This window comes from Pan paniscus, chromosome 5 (genome assembly GCF_029289425.2).
Source record: "Pan paniscus chromosome 5, NHGRI_mPanPan1-v2.0_pri, whole genome shotgun sequence".
Lineage (NCBI taxonomy): Eukaryota > Metazoa > Chordata > Mammalia > Primates > Hominidae > Pan > Pan paniscus.
In genome coordinates this window covers 53045771-53071991 of record NC_073254.2, presented here as the reverse complement: position 1 = coordinate 53071991, position 26221 = coordinate 53045771, and the positions used below count along the sequence as shown (strand labels likewise).

Below are 26221 nucleotides of genomic sequence, written 5' to 3'. Positions count from 1 at the left end.
ATACTGTTATTGACTCCATTTTACACAATGAGGAAACTGAAACAGAGAAGTTAAGTAACTTGCCCAAGGTCACACAGAAAGATGACAGAGCTGAGAGTCAAACCTATGTAGTTTGGCTCCAGAAGTTGTGTAATTAACCACTAAACTATGCTGCATAATTGTTAAACATAGTCTCTGCCTTTGATCCTTTTAATTTCATTGTGGAAATAAGACATAAACTACCATGAAAAGTTAAATACAACAATATTAAAGGGAGTACATGTTATAGAACTTCAGAAGAAGAAGTGGCTTGGAATGGTTGAGGGAGATTTCATGGAGGTTATGAAGCTTGAGTTGAGCCTTGACATTTGATTTGAATAGTATAAGAGTTGGGTGAATTTCAGATGGGAAGAATCATGAGGTTAATAGACAGAGGTTAGAGCATTTGAAGAGACCATAAACAGAATAGCTTGATTAGAGTAGAAGGCTTTTATTGATTAATAGCAAAGAAACTATGTGAAGGTCAGCTTAGGCCAGTTTATGGAAGTCTTGGAAACTAGATTGGAATCTCCCTTATATGCAGTGGGGAACCAATTTGAGAGAGGGAGAGTGGCATGCATACAGTGGTGGTTTTGAAAGACTGATCCATAGTGCTGTATTTGAGTATTTAGAATAGGGGAAAACTGATTCAGAGAGACTAGTGAGGAGAGTATTTAATCTGTGCACAATTGATACTACCTCAAACCAGATTGGTGGCAGGGAAAATGGAAAATAATGGATGATTAGAACGGATACGATGGAAAAAAATAGATCTTGGTGATTCAAGGGATATAAATGTGGCGATTAAGTTTAGGAGAAAGTTACCATTTGTTATCAAATCTAAGAAGCCGGAAATTCTCAGGCACCATTATTTTATGTTCCACTAAGAAAAGAAACAATACTGCCAATTAACTGTGACACACTATGATGTCTACACTGCGATTTCAGAAATTTAAAAATTTGAACACTAGGTATGTCTGTAATGAAATACAGTATAGTACTTCTTTGAAGAAGATGCTGAGCTTGTTTTTTAGATTGAGTTTGAGGGTTTTGGGGTTGCAAGTTGTAACTTCTGTCCCAAACTAGTCATTTCCCTGAGTTATCTCTTCTTGACTATGCCTTTAAACATTCTCTTGAAATACTGATTGATCTTAAACAGACGTTCTTAACAGAATTCTCTCCTGACTTATCAGGTCTAGATTTCTTTTCACTGGGCATAGGAAAAGAAACATAGGTTTTGGCCCAGACAAATTTGACCTCAAATCCTGAATTAGTCACTTACTAGTTGTACAATCTGGTATTAAATTATTTAAGGAATTTTACCTTTTATATCTCCTAGCATTGTTATGAGACTTAATTAAAATAATGTGTGCAAATAATGTGTGTAAGCTCAATATAGGAAACCATTGTTACCATATATCATTATGATGTGTTTTTTTTTTCTGTGTATATCTGTGTGAGAATTACCACCTTGATCACATTGTTTTAAACATTTTTGTTTACTTGTCTTTGATCCTTGAAGGCAGAGATGATCTTTATAGGCCTTATTGATCTCTATATCCTCAACATTTAACACACTAAATAGCATATAATGGGTAATTGGTGAATGCTTGGTGAATGCTTAGTGAATGAATGCAGGGAGAAATGTCTAATAGGAAATAGGAACACATTACTCTTTAGGACCAGTCAAAGCTGGTGATAAAAGAGTTGAAACCTGAGCTGCTAGAGTATAGAAAAAGAAGTAAAAATCAAAGTCTGAAACTTGGAGAAAACCTATTGCCAGGGAACTTAAGGTAGAGAAGGAAGAAGGAAGACATTTGGGATAGAATGGAGTTACAGAGGACAACCGGAGGAGAGAGCTTTCCTATGGATTCAATGGTCAGTGGTAGCTCATGATGGGGAGGTCAAGAAAATTGAGAGACAACTTTTGGATATAAATTGTGATTAGTTGATAAGTAATCTGTACAGAAGATTGGCTGCCAGGGAATTAGGCCATGGATGTTTGAAAAGATAATAGAGATAACATATTGCCTGTCTGATTTGTGAATTGGATTGAAAGGTAGTAAAAAAAAATAGTATGGTAGCTAGAGAGATCAGGTTGGGAGAGGTCCAGGAAGAAATCAGAGGTGCTAGAGAATGGTACTAGTTAAGTGTCAGCCTTGGATAAAGTGTGGGAGGATGGCAAGTGAAGAGGTAGTAAGATGAGTAATTAGTGTTAGGCTTTTCAAATTATCATGTCGGATCCTGTCTTATATAAGTTCCTTTCCCTCTCTTGCCCTACATTTGATTTGAAGTGCTGAAAAGGCCCTAGAACTGGATTCATTATAGGAATAATCTTGGGACATGTTTGCAGGAGTGAGAATTTGTTTTGGACATTTCACATGGTTACTGGTAGTTTGGAATTGATCAACTGGTCAGTATAAGGGTAGTACCTGGGTTACAAGAAACTCAGGAGATTAGTTGCGAAAGGGAGAACTTAGCCAGTCGAGTCACTCAGTTCTGGAATGATATATACACAGATTGTTGTTCATCAATGTTAAATTCTTCAGTTTGAAGTGAATGAGGGGGAGCTCAAGGAAGAGACTATGTAAATGTTTGGGAATCCTTTATCTAACTTCTAAACTTGAGTAATGATTAAGTAAGTCTGTTTTTCCTGACTTTTAAAGCATATGAATAATAAAATCAATAATATAAATACAAGGAAGCATTACACTTCCCTGTCAGACCCTGAAAAAATAGGTTTTTTTTATTCAATCATCTTTATTAATCTATCAGTCTTACATTTTATACATGACATCTAGTCGTATTCTAAAAGGGCTCTACTTTTAGTACACCATGTTAATAGCAGAAAGCCAAGTAAGATGACTAAACCTTACACTAGCATTTTAATATCCTCTGGACAAGGGAAGCTAGAAGGTCAATCACTTTACACACATGTAAGAGTAGTGTTCCAAAATAACTAAGAAGTTGCTACATTTTTAAGCAGGGAGGAAAAAACTTTGATTTTGGTCTTTGTGTTCCAGCAAATTATACTTTCAATTAACAGCAACAAAGATATCATAAAAAATGCTCTGCTTTTAAAATTTGTGAACTTCATTACAGATTAAAACAGTACTGGAGTCTTTTGGGAGGCCAATAGCTAGCAGCTACATTAATTGGTGTAGATGAGCCTCCTTATCGATAACCAGGTCCAGGTTGGGTATAGCCGTGACCAAAGGGAGGACATATAAGGATTAGGCCCAGTTGGAGGAGGGGTCATGCTACTTACAGGAAGTGAAGTAAAACTTGATCTTGGTCTATAGGCCCCAGGTTGGCTTGGAGCCATTCTAGGTTGAGAGGCAGGGGCCACAGTATAATTAGTAGGCTGAAAAGTTTGGGTAGTATAAATTTGTGCAGGATAATTGCTTGCCTGGTACCGTGTGGCAGCTGAGCAGGCAGTTGTTGAGGCTGACCAAAAAGGCAGGAGCTGGTGCCTGGGTAGTTGGTTGCTGGCCATATCCTTGGAACTGCTGAGGTTGTTTGGAGTCCAGTCTGCTGACTCTGGCTTTTTGAATACTGAATACCATACTGTTGAGGCTGCTGAGGTAGAGCCCACAGACACTGTGCACCATAGCTAGCCTGTTGCTGGTACTATTGATACAGCTGACTTTCAGTGTGACCTGCTTGTATCTTAGCTTCTGTATATGGTGGTTGCTGTGGCTGAACTCCTGGTGGGTGACCTGCTACTGAGGAGGAGGCGGCAATGCTGTCAGATGTTCCTGAACAGTGTTCTGCAGGAGCACTGGGTTGCCCTGAAACCTGATCATCTGTTAAGCCAAATGCCGACGTAACATTATTTTTTATTTCATCTTGGTTTTTTAAAAGGGTCAAAAGCTGACGTACTTGCTGCCATAACCTGAATAGACTGTTTTCCAGAAGAATCCGAAGAAGCAGGCTTTTCTTCCCTACCATTCACAGTAACATTTTCAGGAATATTGGTGGAAGGTCCTGGTTTTCCAGGTGGTTCCAAGCTATCCAATAAGTGATTCACTTTATTTCAAAGTTCTGTCAGTTCTCGACAGAGATATTTCACCTGACTTGATTCAAGGGGTCTTGGTTGGCCATTAACAAATAATGTCAATTTCAGTGTCCTACTACACTGAATTGCAAAGGAAAGATCAGAACTATCAAAAATTGTTATAAGATCGTCATCTGCATCTTTATACTTTATTGTTACTTCAACATTACGCAGAAGTTTTCCCCTGAAAACTCGTTGCATCATTAGCACTAATTCATCATAAGTAATATTAATATCTTCATTATGAATAGGAATTTTTGGAATATCCTCCCCAAGTTGAGCTTTCATGATTACCTTCCCACTTAGGTCCAACTGTCTGTTCATGGTGGACTCCAGGATGTTCTATCTATACAACCCTAGAGAAAGAGGGCTTGTGGAGGCCACCACCGCCACCTCTCCACAGGTCTCCACTGACTGGGCTGATGTCAGGCCGCCAGGCTGGGGTGTTGTGGGGAGTCTGTGGTCACTGACCCCTCGGTTGCCCTCCATGGCCACTGCACCTCACTTGTAGGCTCATGTGGGCCCACCCAATCGCCAAAAATAGGTTATTTTCTAAGTAAATTTTACCCTTTTTTTTTTTTTTGAGATGGAGTCTCACTCTTGTCATCCACGCTGGAATGCAACGACGCAATCTCGGCTCACTGCAACCTTAGCCTCCTGGGCTCAAGTGATTCTCCTGCCCCAGCCTCCCAAGGAGCTGGGATTACAGGTGCCCACCACCACGCCTGGCTAATTTTTGTATTTTTAGTAGAGATGGGGTTTCACCAGGTTGGCCAGGCTGGTCTTGAACTCCTGACCTCAGGTGATCCACCTGCCTCAGCCTCCCAAAGTGTTGGGATTACAGGCATGAGCCACCACGCCTGGCCAGTAAATGTTATCTTAACATTCATGTCATTGTTTCTTTTATCAAATTTCTTCACTGTTAGGGGAAAAAAAGGACATAAAATTTCAGAAGTGTTCCTGGGCTGATGACTTGAAAAGATAGGTCTGTTTATTTTGAAGTTATTGACAGAATTTGGTTTTGTTGTTGTTGTTGTTCAGAATCTGGATGTAGATTCTGTGTCTTTGGGGACTTTTCATGAAGTGTAGAGAGGTTTTATCTTGGGACTGGGATATAGAGACTAATGCTTTTTCTTTGAATTTATTATCATTGGTTACTGTACAGTTTAATTCTTAGAGCTGCATGTCCTAAGGCTTTTACCAAATTACAGGGATTTTTTTCCCCCTTAAAAAAAAAAGATCCAAACAGTGTTTTAAACTTATCTGTGATGGTCTTTCTGGAAGGTAGTTTAGACTAGTTTTATGCATATATAATGATGAACATTTTTCTGTACAGCTGGGGAAAGAGAATTAACTTTTTAATGAATTTTTTTTTCCTTAGGGTGTTTGAACTACCTGTACCTCTGCCAGACATTTAGCTTTGTCTTAGCTGTGGAGATATTTCTATCTATCCTAAAAAGTTAGTGCTTTTTTTGTTAAGGCTGAGTTATATTTCATTTTGTATATCTCAGGTTTTAGATTTGGGGAAAGAGAGTAATTTCTTGTTTCTGAATGTTTATAGTAGGGAGCATATCACAAATTCTACCCTCAAGATATCTTTATTGAATAAAAAGTCAGTCTGTTCATAGGACTGCTAAGTTACATTATTGGTTAACACATAAATATGCGTGTGTGTGTGTGTGTGTGCGTGTGTGTGTGTGTGTGGTCTGTCCTGTTTACCCTGTACCTATCCCTATAGTTTCCTCAGACTGAGGGAGCTTGCAACTGTGATATTATATTTCTTGGTTTGTTTGCTTAGATTCTTATACTAGGTTGAGCTTTTTGAACAATGTAATTATGTTGTTTTGCCTTTGTTTTTCAAGCACCTACCTAGTAGCACAGTGCCTGAATCTAGACTTTTGTTTTGCTAAGTGATAAATGAGTGGCTGAATGAATCCATCCCTGGCTTCTAAACTAGAATTTAAATTTGTCTCATCTATCACATAAAGATAGTAATAGTAACAGTGAACCTTTAATACTTTCAAAGCTCTTTGAGCTGGGTGCAGTGGCTCACACCTGTGATGCCAGCACTTTGGGAGGCCAAGGCAGGAGGACCACTTGAGGCAAGGGGTTCAAGATCAGCCTGGGCAATATAGTGAGATGCAGTCTCTAAAAATTTTTTTTTAAATTAGCTGGGTGTGATTGTGTGTGCCTGTAGTCCCAGATGCTTGGGAAGCTGAGACAGGAGAATTGCTTGAGCCCAGTAGTTTGAGGCTGCAATGAGCTATAATCGTGACACCACACTCCAGCCTAGGTGACAGAACAAGAACCTGTCTCTAAAAAAATACAAGTAAAATAAATAAAACTCTTTGGCTTTGTATCTTCAAAGATAGAAGATGCTATTTGTATCTTCCCAACTATAGTTTATTGTGCTAGAGAAAATATCATATGTAAATAGGGGATGTATAAATCATCTCTAATGAGTATTCCTCCATGGGAGTGTGTAGTGTCGGTACACGTGCTCTTGTCTCCTGAGATGGTGAGCTCGGGAGGGCTGAGTCTAGTACAGTGAGCAGCACATAGGAAGCACCCTAGGATTTTTTTTTTTTTTATTTAATAGGATGAAGGTCCCTTTCAGCTCTGCGATCTATGTAACTTGCCTAAATTACCAAGTGAATTCAATGCCAGAACTGGAACCAAAGTGCTGGTCTTCTGACTCACCAAGAAAATGCTCTTCCATAGATTCTTCTGCCTGGGTTCTTTTTTATTTCCATTCTGTGGTATGTTTGAGTGCCAGTACTGTCAAATGTGGAAAGGAGGCCTGCAGAGAGTGGGAAAAAGGGGGAGGTAAAGTTAAGGTAAGTGAGGAATTGTCAAGAAAGTCACTTGTAATGCTGCAGTTCTTGGGGATTATTCACAGGAAGGGAGCATCCATACATTTTCTAGGGAAGTTGGGATGGGGAGTAGAAAATGATTTAGGTGACAGAATTGGGTAAGTAGATTGCTTTGGGAAGAGAACTAAGTCTGGATCCAAATAATCCACTGGGGCGAATGACCCTGTCAACCTACATGTAATAGAGAGTTCGATAAAAGATAATTAAGAACATAAAGCAATGAAAGAAAAGCACAAGGTAATTAACCCAGCACTCCTCTCAGATTTTGGCACTGTGTAGCTAGGGGTACATTCTGCTTCATTTCTCCTTAATTTTTCCTTCTAATAATTAGCAATCTCTACCTAGCTGTAGAATTTCAAAGCTTAATATTTTTCTTAATGCTTGTAAAATGCATTAAAAATTATGTGTAAAAAATTATGATTATCTACTATCTTGTTTAATCTTTATCACCTGGTTTTTTCAAGACAGAGTCTTGCTCTGTCATCCAGGCTGGAGTGCAGTGGCATGATCTTGGCTCACTGCAGCCTCCACCTCCCAGGTTCAAGTGATTCTCCTGCCTTGGCTGCCCAGGTAGCTGGGATTATAGACATGTACTACCACGCTCAGCTAATTTTTTGTATTTTTAGTAGAGATGGGGTTTTGCCATGTTGGCCAGGATGGTCTCAAACTCCTGTACTCAAGTAATCCACCTGTCTCGGCCTCCCAAAGTGCTGAGTTTACAGGCATGAACCACTGTACCCAGCCAGCACTTTGTATTTTTTCAAGAGCTTTTTTTTTCTCTACTGATAGACAGATATAGGCACTAAGAATATTTATGGTTTGATTTATTTTATTATGATTTGAATTTTCTCATGATGATTCTTCCTATTATATTCATCACTTAATTATGGATTTTGCAGAAAAATTCTTGGAGGTATATTTTTATCCAATGAGATACTCATATAGTTACCATGAGAGAATTTCCACTTGTGTAGATGTTCTCTGTTTTGAAGTGAAAAGTACTTTCAGGGAATGAATCTGTCTGTATCAAGAATGGTTAGGAAAGTTTTCAAGTACCCTTGAAATAAACTTCAAAAGAAGACTTAGACTTGTGGTAGAAATTTCATTTCCATTTTAGACTTTAGTCACAATCACTTGAAACTCTTGTGCCTGGTATGTTACCCCTAGCTTCATAAGTTTTAGTGTTGAAGAAACTTATGTTTAGAGAAAATCCAAAGGTGGCATTAGATTCTAAATCTGAGAGCTTGATGTTCCCGTCTTTGGCCTAGTTTTTTTATTTTTTATTTTTGAGATAGAGTCTTGGCTCTGTCGTCCAGGCTGGAGTGCAGTGGCACCATCTCAGCTCATTACAACCTCCGCCTCCCGGGTTCAAGTGATTCTCCTGTCTCAGCCTCCCAAGTAGCTGGGATTCCAGGCTCATGCCACCACACCTGGCTAATTTTGTATTTTTAGTAGAGATGGGGTTTCGCCATGTTGGTCAGGTTGGTCTCCAACTCCTGACCTCTCAGGCAATCCACCTGCCTCGGCCTCTCAGACTGCTGGGATTATAGGCATGAGCCACCGTGCCCAGCCTTTGGCTTAGTTTTGACTTGTGGTGTCAGGACTGCAGGAGATGGTTCCAGGGATCAGCAGCAACAGACTTTGCACCTCCACTTTTTATGCCTAGCAAGAAGGGAAAACACATTTATTTTTACCAAGTAGTTATGCATCATTGATATCTGAATAGCATGGATTTTAAGCTTTTGTTTGCTTGCTTGCTTATAAAGTACTTCCTCTCTAGATTGGAGGTGTCAGGAGGGCAGGGCCTATCTCTGTCGAGTTCACTAATTCTTCCCAATACCTTGCATGGTGCCTGGTACAGGATGAGTCCTCAGAAAAATGCCTTTTGACTGAATACTGAATGAGCGCTTTATATGTTACTTTAGCATATATTATCTGTATTGTAATTTTTATCTGTAGTGTAATTTTTACAGTAACCCTATGAGGTCAGTTGGACAAAGTATTCTTTTTAGATGAGAAAGCAGATTCAGAGAGACTAACAGGCCTTACTCAAGGGGGGTGAATGATAGAGCCTGAATCTTAAGCTTGGTTTTTTTCACTTTAACATTTTTTTTCCCTATATCAGACTATTTGTTTCTTTCCTCTGGGTCTAAGGCAATTTTAGAGGGAAGTAGGGGTTAGAAAGAGGGAGAAGGTATGGCCATTCATCAGAAACCCTTCAAGAGGGAAGGAGCAGAATATTCTGTTAAAAACAGGGCCTCTGCAGGCAGACCGCTTAGGTTCTGATCTCAGCTCTGCTACTTCCTGGCTTTGTGACCTGGGACAAGTAAGTCTGTCTAACTTTTTTCTGCCTCCGCTTCTCATCTGTGAAATGGATGTAATAATAGTACTGTACTCAAAGGATTATTATGAGGAGTAAGTCAAAGGAATTAATATTTGCAAAGTGCTTAGGACAGTGTCTAGCACATGTATTATAGAAGATTTGTTAAAGAGGAAGAATATGGGTGATTATCACATGCTAATAGAATTTAGAAAGTTATAAATCGATAGCACTTAAACTTCTGATGGTAAGAAGTTAAGCATAACTAGGATGTTTTGTTTATTTTTGCTGGGTTGCTACAGTCTTTTGCTTCCATTTTAAACTTCCATTTTTCAGCTGCAATGTATTGTTCTTTTCTGGTGCCACTCTCTTTACTCATCTTCATTTGAAATTAAAAAAATTTTTTCCAGAAATCTGCAATGATGAATTACTATCTTTTTGCCAATAACCTGATTATAGCCCAGACTTTCCCGTATTCAAATCACACAACCAAAATGTATGTGTACTGTGAGAATTCGGTATTTTTTTAGTCTGTAAACATACATAGTTCTCTTATCATGTGCTTTTTAATATGTTTTCTTAATAGTAATGGCTGTATATTTTGAAAATATATGTATATATGAGTAGAGCTCATAATATGCTTTACAAACATCATCTCATTTAATTCTTAAACAGAAACACCTGGGGGATAGATATGGTCTCCCCCCTACCCCATTGAGAAATGGAAGTTGAGAGAGGGAAACTTCTTCAAAGTGATGCACCTGGCTAAATGTGGAGCCACTGTTTAATCTCTGACTCTTCAAGCTCTTAACATCTTTCTGCAGCCTCTTGTCTTTCCATGGAGAGTGTCAGTTTTAGAATGTTAGTACCTGGAAGATAGGTTCCACATCTGTGAAGCATAATTTACATGGAGGACTTCAGAGTCCCAGGCACAATTGGTGCTTAATAAATCTAATGTTGGTGAGGGGAGGGGATTTAATAATAACCATAATACTGATTTTGATGACAGACTATCAATTTTCATTTTTAAAAATTCTCAAGTGCAGAAAAAAGATATCTTTTTTTAAATGATCTTGTTTTATAAGCTAGATTAATTAATTTCAGCATATTCATATATAACTAACAGCTATGCTATATTGGAACCTTTCTTTTTCTGTTGTTTTAACAGATTTCTGACCTGTTTGCTTTGCTTTTATACATTGTCCTCAGTCCAGATGGCAGGTACAGGTCATCTTACATGCTATTTTTGTTTAGTAGATTTTTTTGTTGTTGAGACGGAGATTTACTCTTGTTGGCCAGGCTAGAGTGCAATGGCGCGATCTCAGCTCATCGCATCCTCTGCCTCCCAGGTTCAAGTGATTCTCCTGCCTCAGCCTCCCGAGTAGCTGGGATTATAGGCATGGGCCGCCACGCCTGGCTAATTTTGTATTTTTAGTTGAGACGGGGTTTTACTGTGTTGCCCAGGCTGATCTCGAACTCCTGACCTCAGGTGATCCGCCCACCTCGGCCTCCCAAAGTGCTGGGATTACAGGCATGAGCCACTGCACCCCGCCTGTTTAGTAGATATTAAAGTTACTAGTAGAATGAACTCAGCAGAGCTGATTTGTTTGTCCTAGTACATGCCTTTTCTAGTTTTATTAACTTTTGAAAAATAACATTAGTCTCAAGCACTTTGTGGTTGTGATACTAATATTACATTTAAACTCTGAACATTTTTTTTGTTTGTTTTTAATAGGGACAGGGTCTTCCCATGTTGCCCATGCTGGTCTCAAACTCCTGGGCTCAAGTGATCCACCCGCCTCGGCCTCCCAAAGTGCTGGGATTACAGGCATGAGCCACTGCACCCGGCCTCTGAATGGTGTCTTAATCCTCATAGATGTTCTGTATTTTCTATCAAATAAACTTGTCTATGCTGTTCTTAAATGCAGATACTAGAATAAACTGGAATGCTAGAATTGTATTTTTTTCAAAAAATACAGAATAAATAAGTAATCATTAACCTTGCTTTTTCTATTTTTAACTGTAGTACCAGAAGAAAACATTGCAACTATGAAGTATGGAGCCCAAGTTGTAAAGGGGGAGCTGAAATCAGCCTTATTAGATGGTGATACTCAAAATTATGATTTGGATCATGGATTTTCAAGGCACCCAATTGATGATGACTGCCGTTCTGGCATCGAGATTAAGCTAGGTCAGCCATCCATTATCAATCACATACGGATACTCTTGTGGGACCGAGATAGCCGGTAAGTGATTAGCATGACTTAGAAACTGACATTATGTTTGAGATGACTTAGCTTTGTGGTCATTTACTTTTGTTTTACAGATATGATGGTTTATTTCTTTGTGATTATTCTGCTATATCTTGAAGGTTGGTTTTGGGGAAGGAGTTAAAGGATATATTTCTTTAAAAGAAATACACTTTTTTGTTTGTTTCTTCTTATAAAAATATGTGTTTATTGTAGAAACCATAGAAAATATAGAAGAGCACACAGAAGAAAATAAAAATTGCTACTAATCTCATTACCCATTATTAATCTTCATATGTATCTAGCATTTTTTTCAATTATGCATGGACACATACACACACAAAACAGAAACCTGCACAAACATAGTTTTATAAAATGAAGATTAGATATACAAAAAGCTAATTTTACTTTTAAATTAATATATTGTGAACACTCTACCCTTTAAAAAATATTCCTCTAAAATGTATTTTTAATAGTCGTTTTGTATTCTACCATGAGTTAACATTATTTACTTGATTCATTGGTTTTGAATATTATAACTTTTTAAATGCATTTTACCATATGGTGAAGAGAAATAATGTCTTTTAGTGTGTAGATAAGTATTATCCTCAAAACAAAAGAAATTTGTGAAAAAGTTTAATGAACTCCAGTTTGGGAACCCATTTAGTTTCTTGGGGGCTTCAGAATTCTGCCTTTCTTCCAGCCACTGTGATGCTTTCACCCACTGTGGCTTCTAGGTTCAACCATAATGGCAGAAGTACCAGAGCAGTATGAGTGACAAGAACTGAACTGTTTCCTTCATTGCTGTTTATCATAAACCTAAACCCGGCATACCCAGAAACTGTGCCCCACTTATGCCTCTTTAGATCTGGGCATGAAGGGCTTAAATAGTAATGATGATGATGCCCTGCAAACCTTACAAGGTAGTGTGTTTCTTCTGTTAGCACAACTGCCACTATACTGGCCTTTTAGGCCATTTGAGCCAAGTATGAGGGGAAGCTTTATGAAGTGTGAGTCAGCATTTCCCATGTACATGATGTGTGAGATCCCCAGGTTATCTTTTCCTGTTTCCTTTTTATTAAGAATATATTTTCTGATATGTAGCTTATGGATATAATTTGATGTTTTTAATTGGCAAAGTGGAGCCAATCCACATATCTCATTTCCAAGAGTCTCTGATTAATTATAACAGTATAATAATAATACGTATATGCAGTACTTTCATTACTTTTATGTGGTAGACACTGTTCTAAAAGCTTTACGTATTTCACTCATTTAACTAATAGTGAAGTTATTATAAAAATAATAAAAGAAAAGTTTAGTATGTTTGAAGCAAAGTAGTTGTCATTGTTTCTGTGATGTTAAATATTTATAGGCCACTTTGTGTCAGTATGTGCATTACATTCACGGGGGATTTAACTTTACCACATAACAGTTCTTTTCTTACAGAAATTGTTACCATTCTAAGCAAAGGTGAAAAATTCAGAATCTTAAGCCAAAAAGATTCTGACATGTTGTAAAATTATATCCTCTGTTACTGATAACCCAGAGAAGTTCAATAAAAGGTTATAACCAGTTTGAGACTGAGTGATAAAATGAATGAGAGTGAGGGGACAGCAAAGAAAGTGAGGGGATGACACAAAATAAGCTGACCTTTTCTGGTCACAACTGTGGGTTGCAGGATGACATTTATGGTCACCTAAATCTTCCAAGATTGTTCCTGTTGATATTACAATACAAGTAATAACTGCATCTCAAATTTAAATTTGGCTTATGACAGGGGAATATAGATTTGTTCAGGATGGGACCTGCATGTAATGGTTCGGAGTAGCTGACTAGGGGAGGATGATAGGCTGTTTTTGTTACTGCCAGATTATCAGCTGGCAAGTTTTAAGTTGTACGAAACACGCATTATCTCTTGACTGGTGTCATTGATTTTTTTGCAGGTAGCTTGTATGTGGGAGGGTAGGAGACTGGGAGGCAGCAGGAGATAAGCTGCCCTCTGTGAGGGAGCCATTGCAAGTTGACTTTCTTCCTTAGAGGGGTGGCCGAACACCCTGGCCAGGGAAGGTAGAGGGAGAAAGCATACTTCCTGCTTCTCCATTTTCTGTTCTTTCTCTCTCTCGTGGCATCATTTATCTTCTAATATGGTATAGGTGAGACATCCTGACCATGTTTGAAAAGGAGTAAATATCTTGCATGCCTGATGTGCCAAGCACTGTGTAGGACCCTGGGGATATGAATATAAATACAGGATGGCCTTTGTTCTTAAGCAGCTTATGATTTGAGAAAGCAGACAGACAACCTGAGAGATAATTTCAGTGCATTGTAGGTGAATGCTATCATAACATTCTTTTGTTATTAGAATTTGATTATGTAGAAAATGTAATTAGTGAATTCTGTATTTTTTGTACCTTTTAACACTTTATTAAAGTATAGCTTTGTATTGTTATTTTAATGTGGTAATTTTTTTCTGCTTTTTCCTTTTGATTCATAGGTCTTACTCATACTTCATTGAAGTGTCAATGGATGAACTTGATTGGGTCAGAGTGATAGATCATTCACAATATCTGTGTCGTTCTTGGCAGAAATTATATTTTCCAGCCCGTGTCTGCAGGTTAGTTTTCAGTGGTTAATAAATGATTTTTATTCTTATATAAGGAGATTTGGACTTGGAGAAGCAGAACTGCATTTTTCATCTTGAAAAAAGAGTTATTCAGGATGTCAACTACTAAACATATCCCAAGTAAAAAACTTAGGAAAGTATGGAAAATTATGCATCTTAATATTTACAGTGTGTTGTGGAACTATTTATACAACATGTCTTGTATAATATGTATGTAGTACACATGTGAATGAATGAGAAGGGACAGGGAACATTTGAGAAGTGGTATGCTTTTTAAACTCCATGCTATACAGTGAATGGTAATATTCATTGTGATACATTGAAAGCAGAATTATTGTTAGGGGGTGCATTCTTCTTATGAAAGCCATGAGAAATATTTCTGGAGTCTTCCCTGGGAATGGCCAGGGCCAGAGGACATCTTTGAATGCCATTGTACATGTTCTGGTTATCTGTTTTTTTCTCTAGGTTAGTGGTTAACAAATGGGGTTTGACAGAACAGGTGTTTCAAGTGGGGTTGCATTTGGGGCAAATGAGGCTTAGCTAGTGGGGCTCTAGGCTCAGAGCTTCTCTTCAGCCAGAGCACCTCTGCTTTTATTTTTGTTATGTATCGCAGCCCTCGATATGGTTGTCTTTTAAAAGTATCAAAAAGCTACTGTTTTAATATTTCATATTCTCCCTTTAGGTATAATCCATCATTTAAAATTTCTGAAATTTTGTAAAGCCTATACAAATTAGTGAATTTGTTTAGGTGGTTGAAGACCCCCAAAATTTTGTTGCTTTTTTCTGCTGTAGTTTTCTCACTGGAAATTGCCTTTAGATATTTTTTACCTTAAAGTCAAAAGATTAAAGGTAGAAAGTGATTAGTTTGTTCGCTCAGGAAGAAAAGGGAAGGGATGTGGTGAGTGTACACCATGGAGAATGTGGAGCTGGCCCCTCACCCATGACCCATCTGATCTCCCACTGTGGCTGATTGGGAGCAGATGGGAAGGCACCACAGCACTTAGTCTCTTGGTCAGAAGTTACTCTTATACTTGTGAAACTTACGGTCTAACAGCAAAAGGCTGAATTTTTACCTCCACTAAGGAACTTCACAAAACCGTTCAGCCTCTGGTACAGTAAAGAACGTTGCCTACATTTTTTTTTATTGGTATGACCGGACACAATATTGTTACCCAGGGATCCTCTTGTGTGAAAATGAAGAAAATCAATTTCATTTCCCCAAAGACAGACTAAAGTGTCTCAGGTCTAGCGGTTGCTCTTTTATCAGAGGAGTTTTGAATGGATTAAAATAAGAGGGACAAGAAATTGAGTGAAGATTCCATATCTCAGAGCTGCCTAGGGATACTTCCAGAGTGACAGAGGGACCCCCACATGGAGGAGGAGATTGAGTCTGCATTGACTCAGGTTATTACTGTTGTATCTGATTAAAACACAGGCAGCATAACAAAGCGTCTGATATGGACTGAAGGACTGTGTGTTTGCATTTAATTTGAAACAACAGGAACATGACTCCCAGAACAAATCATCATGAATATAATAATACCAGCCATGACAGCCTGTGTGCTTTACCCGCCTGAAAGCTCCTGTTGTATGTATGGAAACGTGCCTTTGATCATGATCTCTGGCTTTTAGAAAATATACTTTACCTTTATATATTAGTGAGCATTATTATACTCTCCTTATTTTGTCTTTCCTGTCTGGCCTTGACTTTGTTGGTAGAGCTGTTACGTGTTTAGAGCCTGGCTGTATTCATGATGCCAGTTTTTGTCTTGGTATAGCCAGCTCCCAATTCTGGTTGAAAAAAAATGAGCAACAGTGATGTTAGTGATAATGATAACAAGAAAAGGAAAGAATCTTGATATCCATGTTAATAAGAATTTTTTAAAAATTATAGCCAATTTATTATATTAATTACTACTTTCCTTAGTAAACTGTCTTTTTTACTAGGTTATAATTTTGATAGTATTTAAAAATGAACCTAAGAATATGTCTCTGTAGATTAACTGAGGATGTCTTGGTGTTTCTTATCTTCACAATTATTCATTGTCTACCTAAACAATGTTCTAACTGCACTTCTTCCAAGAACTTCACTGGGCAAATAAATTGTTTATTTCCTTAGCATGTAAGTGTTCAGTTTGCATTATGTTAGTTAATTTGCACGTTTGTATGTCAGCTTTGTTCTTTAGTGTCCTTTGCGTGTTTATCTTGCCTCTGATACTAAAATTATAAGCTCTTGGAGGCAGGCAGTATGGATTCTAATCTTTTATTATTCTTGCATAGTGCTCAGACTGTGACCTTGTATGCAGTAGGTACTCTATAAATGTTAGCACAGGTTTCATGGTGTCAAGGCAATGACTCTGTAATGAAGAGAGATTGATGGAACATTAATATGTACATATATTCCTTGAGACTTTTTATCAATGTATTCATTAATACATGTATGAGTGCTGGAAAATTCTCTGTAATGGTAAATGGTTCTGAACTGTTTGCAAAGGTTACTTTGTTTTTTCTTCAGGAAACTGAATTTGGAGGTTATTCCTGAAGAATGTGAGTGTCATGTATCGATGAAAGATTACATCTAATACATTTACAAAAATGATACCTTATGTATGAGAAATCTGAGATTACCCCGTCCTGTCTCTGAGTTTAGGCTAAACTGCATATAAATCAGAACTGTGTAGTAGAAAAACAATGGGCTGTGGAGTTAGGTAGAGCTCTTCTCAAATCTTTGTTTCACCTCATATTTGTGTTGTAATAAGATTGTGCCTCTCTGAGCCCTAGTATCTGCATCCATAAAGAATAGGAATACCAACACCTCTTCATGGGGTTTGATGTGAGAGTTAGATGATACAGCACATTTACATGTACAGAGCACAGTTCTGGCAGAAAGGAGGGACTCAATAAATGGCAGTCATTTTTATTATTTTTCCTAATTTCAGAAACTCCTGAATGGTGGTTGACCTTCAGAGAGAGTCATTCCTGCCATCCTCGTTGGTCACGGTAGCTCTCACTGTGAGGTGGCTCTCACTCTAATCTCTAAAGACCCTAGTCTTTTTGGTACTTTTTTGTATCGCCAACCCATACATACAGTCCAAAACATGCCTTAAACAGTTTTATCTTAACAACCGGCCTATCTTTGTATATGTCTAGGAGTTTTCATATATTTTGGTTGGTAAAATATATATAACATAAGATTTGCCATTCATCTATCTTGTCAAATGTAATTCAGTCAGCATTCACCTCACCAAGATAGTCGATGTTATCTAATGGCAGATAATATCAGGCTTCAAAGCCAGTGTGAACATTCCAACCATGATAATGAACGCAGAGCAATGGTCCGCTTTGCCTTTCTGGACTCGTTTTAGGAATGTTCATGAGTTAAGTGGGGATTGCTCTATGTAGCCAAAAGCTTAGACCAGTTATCCTCTTCAGCCTTTAACTGGAGATGGAGAAAAGTGACTCATCAATTTATGTTCAGTTTTTCATATGCCTTGAGAACCTTGTTATGTCTTATCAGCCTTTTCTTTCTCAGGAAAGGCAATTTCCGCTTTACCCATAATCTGTAACCTTCAAATTGTCTTCTTGGTTATCTGGTAAACTCTCTCCCAGTCCTTTCCACAGCTTTCTTAGATGATCGGGCCTAGTACTAAACAGAAAACACTAGTAATGAATGGTGAATATTGAGTACTCTGGGGGGTGCTTTTAAAATTTTGAGCTATTCCTCAACATGGTGCTGTTAATTTGGCAGCCATATAATATTGCTGAAAAATGAGAAAACTTTAGAACATGAGTGTAAATGGATAGAAGTAGAATTCAAAGTGTGCATGTGACTGGTGGCTGGAATTGCAAGTGGGATCTTGGTCTAAAACCTGGGAGTTGAGAGAGAAGAAAGCAGGGCTAAAAGCAACGTTCTCAAGGTTATGCCTGTTGAGAGAGGGAACAAGAGCGTAGGTGGGAGAGGTATTTACTTCAGGGGCTGGTCAGAGTTTAGAGGAGGATTAGGAGCGTTGTTTACTGGAGACAAGGCCAGACAGGGTGTTGAGATGGGTGTAAATTGACAATTTAGAGTCTGGCATAGGAGAGGTGAACTTGGTTAATACAAAACGGTTTCTTTCTTTATTTCCTTTTTAAAAAAATTATCAAAATGGAAATATCTCTCATTATAAAGTTATAATGTATATATTTTAAATATTGATAAAACTTGCCATCTGGAAATGTTGTACTCAATTTCTACCAATTGCATGTAAAAATGCCCCTTTCTGTCAACCTTCACCAATGCAGACACTGTCACCGTTTTGCCAATGTAATATATAATTTGTTTAAAACAAAAATCCTATTTTACTTTGAATTTCTTTATTGGTGAGTTAAAATATCTTTTAATACTGGCCATTTGTTAATTTCTTATTTATGAAAAGCCTGTTTTTGTCTTCTGCATATTTTTCTTCTGAGATAGTTTTCTTTTTGTCTTGTGAGAACTTTGTATCAATACATATATATATATATGACATTATCCTTTTGCCTGTCATATATGAAATTTGTTAACGCATTTTTAGTGTTTTATTGGTACTTTTTGCCATATAGAATTTTACTTTTTAAAAAATGTATTCAAATCTGTCAGTCTTTTAAATGATTTCTGGCTTGGTATTATGATTAGAAGATTATTCCTCACTCTAATATTAAAGTATGTTAAACTTTTATGTATATATATTTATTTTTTCCACTACTTGTTTTTTTTTAAAGCCTTATATCTTCAGTATTTAATACAGTCAGGATATTTTGCATAGATCTTTTCAGGTAGGGATAGTCAGTTGATTAAAGTCATTTATTTAATAATCATTTCTTGCTATCCTAATGTGATCAGCCATATTTATCATGAGCTGGATTCTAGCATATACCCTACTCAGTTCCACTGATTTCTTTGATTCTTGCTGAAAGTATTTTAATTATTGTAGTTCACTTCCCTCCTTTTTCTTCTTTTCTTAGAATGAGAAATTGTGTGTGCCATATGTGTCATAGAAAAAAGAAAGGGTATCATAGAGCATCTGCTAGGCTGTCTTCTGGTTGTTGTAGTCACATTAGAGGCCATAAGTGATGATAAACATCTCACTAGAATGGTTCTACTTTCACTTACAACAGGAAATTTAGGCATGCTTCACCAGCTAAGGAAATAGATTTTATGTATTCATTCGTCACTCACCCATTCAACAAATAAGCGCCTACTTTATGCTATTGTTGTACTTGATATTGAGGCCACAACACTGAAGAAGATTGCCAAGGTTTCTGTGCTTTTGGAATTTGGGAGAAACAGATTAAAACAAACAAATAATAAGAGCACATCACATAATTATAAGTGTTGCAAAGATGGTACTGTGATAGTAACAGAAGTCAGGGGAGAAGGATTATTTTAAATAGGATGGTTAGAAAAGGCCAGAGACGGGGGGTAGGTGTTTTAAGCTGAGATGAAGGGGGTGATATTTTCTGGTCATTGTTTTATTTGTTTTTGGTTTTGTGTGTGTGTGTGTGTGTGTGTGTGTATGTGTGATTGTTTCTTTTTTTTTTTAGATGGGCTTGCTCTGTCACCCAGGCTGGAGTGCAGTAGTGCAATCTTGGCTCACTGCAACCTCTGCCTGCTGGGCTCAAATGATTCTTCTACCTCACCCTCCTGAGTAGCTGGGACTACAGGCATGTGTCACCACACTCAGCTAGTTTTTTCTATTTTTAGTAGAGATGGGGCCTTGCCATGTTGCCCCAGCTGGTCTTCAACTCCTGGACTCAAGCGATCTGACTGCTTCAGCCTCACAAAGTGCTGGGATTACAGGTGTGAGACACCATGCCTGGCCCATTGTTTTAGATATTTACACAACATCTAAATATTTTCTTTGGTGTACATTGAATGTTATTTGGCAGTAGCTGGTCTACTGTGGGAGACCTCATTAGAGGAATACTCTAACTTTACTGTGTTTTGGTATATGGCATTTTAATCTCATTTATTGCTATTATACATTCTAGGCCCCCCTCATTCCTGGTGTCAATAGATACAGCATAATTTTTTTTCACCTATTCTCATTAGATTATAGTACTTACTTAGTGCTATAGATCTACATAAAACAAATGAGAAAATAAGCATTGCTATTTATGGAAGCATTCTTTCCCTGCTATATTAACACTCGTATAATGTATGTCTTCTTTCATTTCTCTTTTGTTCCCTACACCTCTGCCCATAACTGGGCATTGATATATTTATTTACTTTTAAAGGTAGACACTCTTACATTATTCAGTGTTCACTAGATTGCTTTAGAATCCTAGCTAGAATAATGCTGAGCCTTTACTTTCTTCTTATGACTGAAGAGCTTCACAATTCAAGAAATGCCTTATTCAGATGTAAAAGAAACAGGAATAGTTTCATTTTTTAAAAAGTTATCTTTTTAGTTCATACTTAGTTTGAGTTGTCCATCTACCTACAACCTTGATATTACAATTGAACTAGCAAGAGCAACCCTCATAGAGGAACATTTTCTTCTAAGAATGCAAAGCAAAGTGTAGCCACATGGTGTCACTAAATTATAACAATTTTACTCGAAGCTAAAGAGAATTTAAAAATTGCTTTTTTACACCATCATATTTAAATATAAATTGTTCTGAAAGTCTGTGATTTGTGAAATAACATGTGAAACTATTTGTACTATTTAAGTCTTTCTGCTGATGTGGAGCGTTAATTATGTCCAAAGTCCAGAGGTATATATTTTGGTGCTTGCTAGCTAGTTCTTGAGTTGTCATCTGCAAGGCATAGGAGAAATGTGGGCTTCTGTAGTCCAGCTATTCAGTTTCATGCAAATATATATATTTTTCAACCTTCCTTTGGAATTTTGAAAGAGAGGAGTAACTCAAAGGAGATAGGAGATAGATTCTCTAAATATGTAAAAGGAATCAGAAAACAGAAGAAAAGAGGAATGAGGATAAAGAGAAATGAGGTTACAGGACCTCAGAAGTGGTAGGAAGTGAACAGTCTAACATTTATTGAGTATCTTCTATGGGTCAGGCACATCTCATTACCTTGTGTAATTCTTACAATAGTCCTGTAGGAGAAGAACCGCTACTTAATTTTATAGGTGAGGAAATTGAGCCTTAGAAAAGCTAAATTTGTAACCAGGTCTGCCTGACTCCACATTACATTGCTGCTGCAAGAATCAAGGTAAAGAAATAGCTCTACCTTAGAGTAGGAGAAGGAGGCATTGAGCCCTGAAGAAGCTCTTACTACCTCTTTGGAAGGAGCAGTTTCCAGCAATCCTGTAGGGGAGGGCCTGCTGTGGCCAAATTCTACTAGTGCTGGTCACAGCCACCCAGACTACACACACATTATACTAATAATGATGATGAACAACTGGGGATATTTTCTGTTTTAAAATGTTCCAAAGGGAGTGCAGCAATCCTTTATCTAGGTATGTTTTGTCAGTTTGTTTGTAGAGCTTCGAATTTTCCTGCCCCTTAGTTCTCCATAAGATCATTTTAGAGTATTATTATAGAGTGAACCTAATATTCTTAAATCCTAGCTTGTTTTCATTAAACTGTGTTTAGAAACAAATTCCATATATTATGAAATTTTTGTTTACAAGATCTCTTCACACCTTGAGTTGCTTTTTTTTTTTTTAGTTGGGAAATTTTCTGTTTATTATTTTCACCTAGAACCCTTTTATTAGGGGGAAAACACAACAACAATAGCAAAAAAATCCCCAAAAACCCAGCCATGTTTTATATTCAGTAAGACCTTTGAGAAATGACTGTTTGTCCTTAAGTTATTCAATTGAATCCAAGCTTCTTTGTTTTGTTTTGTTTAGAGGATAATAACATGTTGAGCTTCTTTTGTGTGAGAAAACAGAACAGGATTGCCCTTTTCCTTTGCATTGTATTTTATAATTTTAGAATATAAATTAGTGTCCTAATAAGCTTATTGCATGAGATGATGTTACTAACATTAATCACCTGTTGTTATTACCACAAACAGCCATTGTCTGTTTTTCATTCTGAAAGGGCAAAAACTATATTTGCCTCTGCTAACAGTTGCTTCCCAAGCAGTTAGGCCCAGGATTAAGTTCAGGTAGCACCTTCTATGTTGATCATCAAACATCTCTTTTCTCATATTTTTCTTCTGAATACTACTTTATTACTTATGGGATTTATTCATTCAGACATTCACGCAAGAAACATTTATTGAACACATGCTATATTGTAGGCACCTCATTTAGGTGCCAGACATAAAAAGATGAACAAGACACAGTGGCTGCTCTCAAGAATTTCATGGTATAGTTTTTGCCCTTCCAGGCAAAATAATGTGTATTCAGGACACTTACCTAAGGTAGACTCTACATTGGACTTGGCCAAATCTAAACCCTTCTCTCAAAGCTCTCCATCATTAGGTTCTTCTGCTTCTATAGCATCATTCTTGGTTCTTACAAAGAATATCTTTTTTTGTCTCACTAATCAAAATTGTCTGTTTACCATCTACCCACCCGTAATTCCTACCTATGTCCCTAAGCTCAGAGAACATACATAAATGACAATCTTCTCTTTCTGTGTTACCTTGTATAACTGTGTAAGGTATCTAGGATTTACTTGGTTTTAGTTAAAGCTATCGCTTTTAAAACTTCTTTCTTTAAGATTAAAAGACTCCCTGCGAAGAAGTATAAATTACGTTGTCACAGAAAACAGTAAAAGTTCCCAAGAAGTAAAGAAAGTACCCCTCCCCTCCTTTGGAGGCAGGACTTGAGTTAGTGTCTTTTGCTTAGAAAAATAATACGTTTCATAGATATTTCATTGTTGGGTACATGCTGCATGTGAGGAAATGAATGTTAGTCTATCAGTTTTCCTTTGTGAAATCTCTTTAGGAGTCTGTTTTGGTGTACTGCAACTCTCCCAACACTTGTTTATGAAACTTAGGAAATCCTGAAGCAAGGAAGGAACAGAATGCAATGCCATCCAGGACTTGAGGGCTTCTAAATATGAGCCAAGAGCCTCCAGCACAAGGAACAGAGACAAAAGTGAGCTACGGAACTGGGAATGGAACCAGGACCTTCAATCCAGCTTCTAAAGTGAATAAGAAAATGCGGTCAATGAAATAAAACTTCATTGATTGCTTTTTGGATGACCAAGAAGATGGAGGGACAATTAGATCTTGTAGATAAACAAACAAACTTAGATACAGATTTTTTGTGTGTGAATTACACAGTCATTTTTCTGTCCTGCTTACTTTGGCAATGGTGCTCTAAAAATTATATTGTTGAGTAGTTAATAATTCTCTCAGTGGAGAGTTAAATCTTGTACATTCAAATTTCACCCCATACTACTTAACAATGATTGCTCTGACCTTTCATAGTATTTGTAGCTTGAATCTCCCAATTAGCCATTAATTATATATCTTGTATACTTTTGAAATCATTTTGCAGTTCCTGGACCTTGCTTTATATTCCTTTGGTGGTAGTGGCTCATCAGGTATCTTGTTGAATCTCTTTAGCTCTCTAAAATCCCTGAATGCAGGTGCCTGGATAATAATCTGTTTTTCTGGAAAATACCCTTTTAACACTGCTATTTTTTTTTTTTGCCAGTGTTAGAAGGAAATAATAGGAAACAAAATTTTATATTTTTTTTCCACAGGAAATATGTTTAAAGAAGAGTGTGAGTACAAGTCTCATGGTTAGTAAAATCATCAGAGCTTTCTCAGTGATCATTATAAATGGTAGAAGTTCCCTAGATCAGGGTGCTGTCTGTGGATACAAGGTTAGCTCAAGGGAGAGTAGACCAGAAGTAAAACCAGATTGCTTGTCGGCTGCCAGAAAATCTGGGCAGAGTGCCAGGCCTGGTTCACCTTCTAAAAATTCATCTCCCAGTATGAAAATAGAGGGCTCAGTCCCTGCAAGGAACGGTGGTAGCACGAACACTTGGACTTCCTTCAGCCCAAAGCACTTTATTGATGCGAAGAAAGGTGGGGGGAGTGGATTGTGGATTGGAGTGGACTGTTGGCATTGACCTCATTTAAGAGCTGTAATATTTTCTTTAGCGGCCTTACTTATGTTTCAAATTATAATTTCATTAGTTAATAATTCTTCTTCCAAATAATATGGGTCATATATACACATGAATATGTCCTTCATGATAAGAAGGTATAGGTTTAATTTCTAATAGTCATAGAAATTCTGTGCACATTATGAAGCTATTAGAATGTAACAGCTGTTTTAGTTCATCTCATTTTGCAAAAGAAATGTGATGCAGACTAAAATGATCAGTAATTATTTTGAAAGCTAAACTTTCAGTTATAGAAAGAACTAATTTACACATTAGTTACTGATAAAACTACAGTATGCTATGAGTTTCAAAGTTAGTGTTATCGCCTGCCTAAGACTATGAAGGAGAAATCTGTGCCAAAAGACGTTTTTCCTTCTTTTAAATCCTGTTTTGCATTGCCCGTTGTAATTTTGGAGTTGCAAATCAACAGTAACGAAAAACTGCTTGATATTTTTCTAAAGAAAAAAATTAGAAGGACTGTTAGAGAGAGTAGGATTTAGAAGGACTTTATTTTATGTCTGTTGATCAGTGACTACCATCTGCCTTCCATTTAATGTTGTAGAAGCATGCACGCGTTTCCCAGTTCTGAACAGATGATGTGCATGGTTTGTTGAGATATATGTGTATTCTGGATGTGTGTGTGTATGTATACCTACAGTGCTTAAAATCACACTTGAAGTGTAAAACAGATAATGAGTCTCCATTTTGGTCTCATTTGCATATTCAGCTCTTACACACAAAACAAAAGACTACAATGACACTGATTTTCTTTTCTACTTGAGAATCAGCACTAACCAGCTGTCAACGAATATTTCGATTAAACACTTTTCTTTGTTGGGGAACTTTGGGGCACATTCTTTGTATAAACATATTGTTTTCTTTGATTTCAAGGGACTTATTTTCAGTGTGATTCATGGCTGCATCACACCGGTAAGCTGTCTGCACAAAAGTATATTTTTCTCTGTAAACTTCCTTTTTACCATTGATTTCTCTAGGGCAAAAGTATGGTTAAGAAAAAATATTTCAACTCAGGATATTTGCCCGAAATAAAGGTGGAGAATATACCTGCTTTAAGTAAACTGAAGATTTTAAAGTATAGATTCATATACTTGACTTCTTTAAGATTTTTCAAGAAGATTTAGCAGTTCCTCTAATACATTTAAAATATGATTTGACTACAGAAATTTTGTTAATATTTTGACATATCTTTTAGCCTTCTATGTGTAATCATACACAAACATGTTATTTACAAAAATGGTATTATGTAGTACATGCTGTTTTGAAACCTTACACATATATCTTTATATTTATTGTGGTTGTTATTCTATATCAATAAAATCTACTTTCCCCTTAAAATTTTTTTTATCTTTAATTTTTTTTTAGTCAAGTGCAGTAGTGAGAAGTGGACAAAGAGTAGAATAAGGATTTCGATCTGTAACTGACTGTGAACAATCAATTGAGATAACTCACTACTTCAGACCAACCTACTTTATCCTTTTAAACAATAGCAAAGTGTTCTAAATGTATCGTTGCTTGTTGCTTACCTGACCAGTCTCCTATTAAGGGACCTTTAGGATGTTTCCAGTTTTGCAATTACAGAACAATGTAGTCTTTGCCCATTTGTCTGATTATCTCTAAACAAGCAAGGTCAAAGTATTATAGTCATCTCAAAGTGTGAAACATTTTACTAAATGCTATCCACAAATATTATACGTTTATTCCTCTCCATGAATGATAGTTTCCATTTTCCCACATTGTTATCAACAATGGGCATTATCATTATTTTGAATCTTTGTTTGAACTGACAAGCAAATCATGGTCTCATTTGTTTTATGCAGATTTTTCATTATTTGTAAAAATTAAACAACTGTGCACTTGTTGTTGATAGATATCACAATTTCATAGAAAAGATGAAAGTCGAGTTAGCCTCAAAGGATAGAGTTTTGATCAGATGGTTTTATAGGGCTTTTCCCATGAGGTCATCTCATGGAAACAGTGGTTCTCAACTGGGGGTGAATTTG

The 26221-nt window shown here is 37.1% G+C and overlaps 1 protein-coding gene and 1 pseudogene across 6 annotated transcripts in view; one reads left to right on the top strand and one right to left on the bottom strand.

Moving 5' to 3' along the window:
* BTBD9 (BTB domain containing 9) overlaps positions 1–26221 on the top strand; it is a 483830-nt gene that overhangs the window by 52527 nt on the left and 405082 nt on the right. For all 6 annotated transcript variants that reach the window (XM_034962027.3, XM_034962029.3, XM_055113567.2 and 3 more), the window contains 2 exons: positions 11295–11514; positions 14015–14134. In XM_034962027.3, the coding sequence (XP_034817918.1) occupies positions 11295–11514; positions 14015–14134 (340 nt within the window). The remainder of the gene's footprint in view (positions 1–11294; positions 11515–14014; positions 14135–26221) is intronic.
* Positions 3116–4399, bottom strand: LOC103786145 (protein TFG-like; annotated as a pseudogene).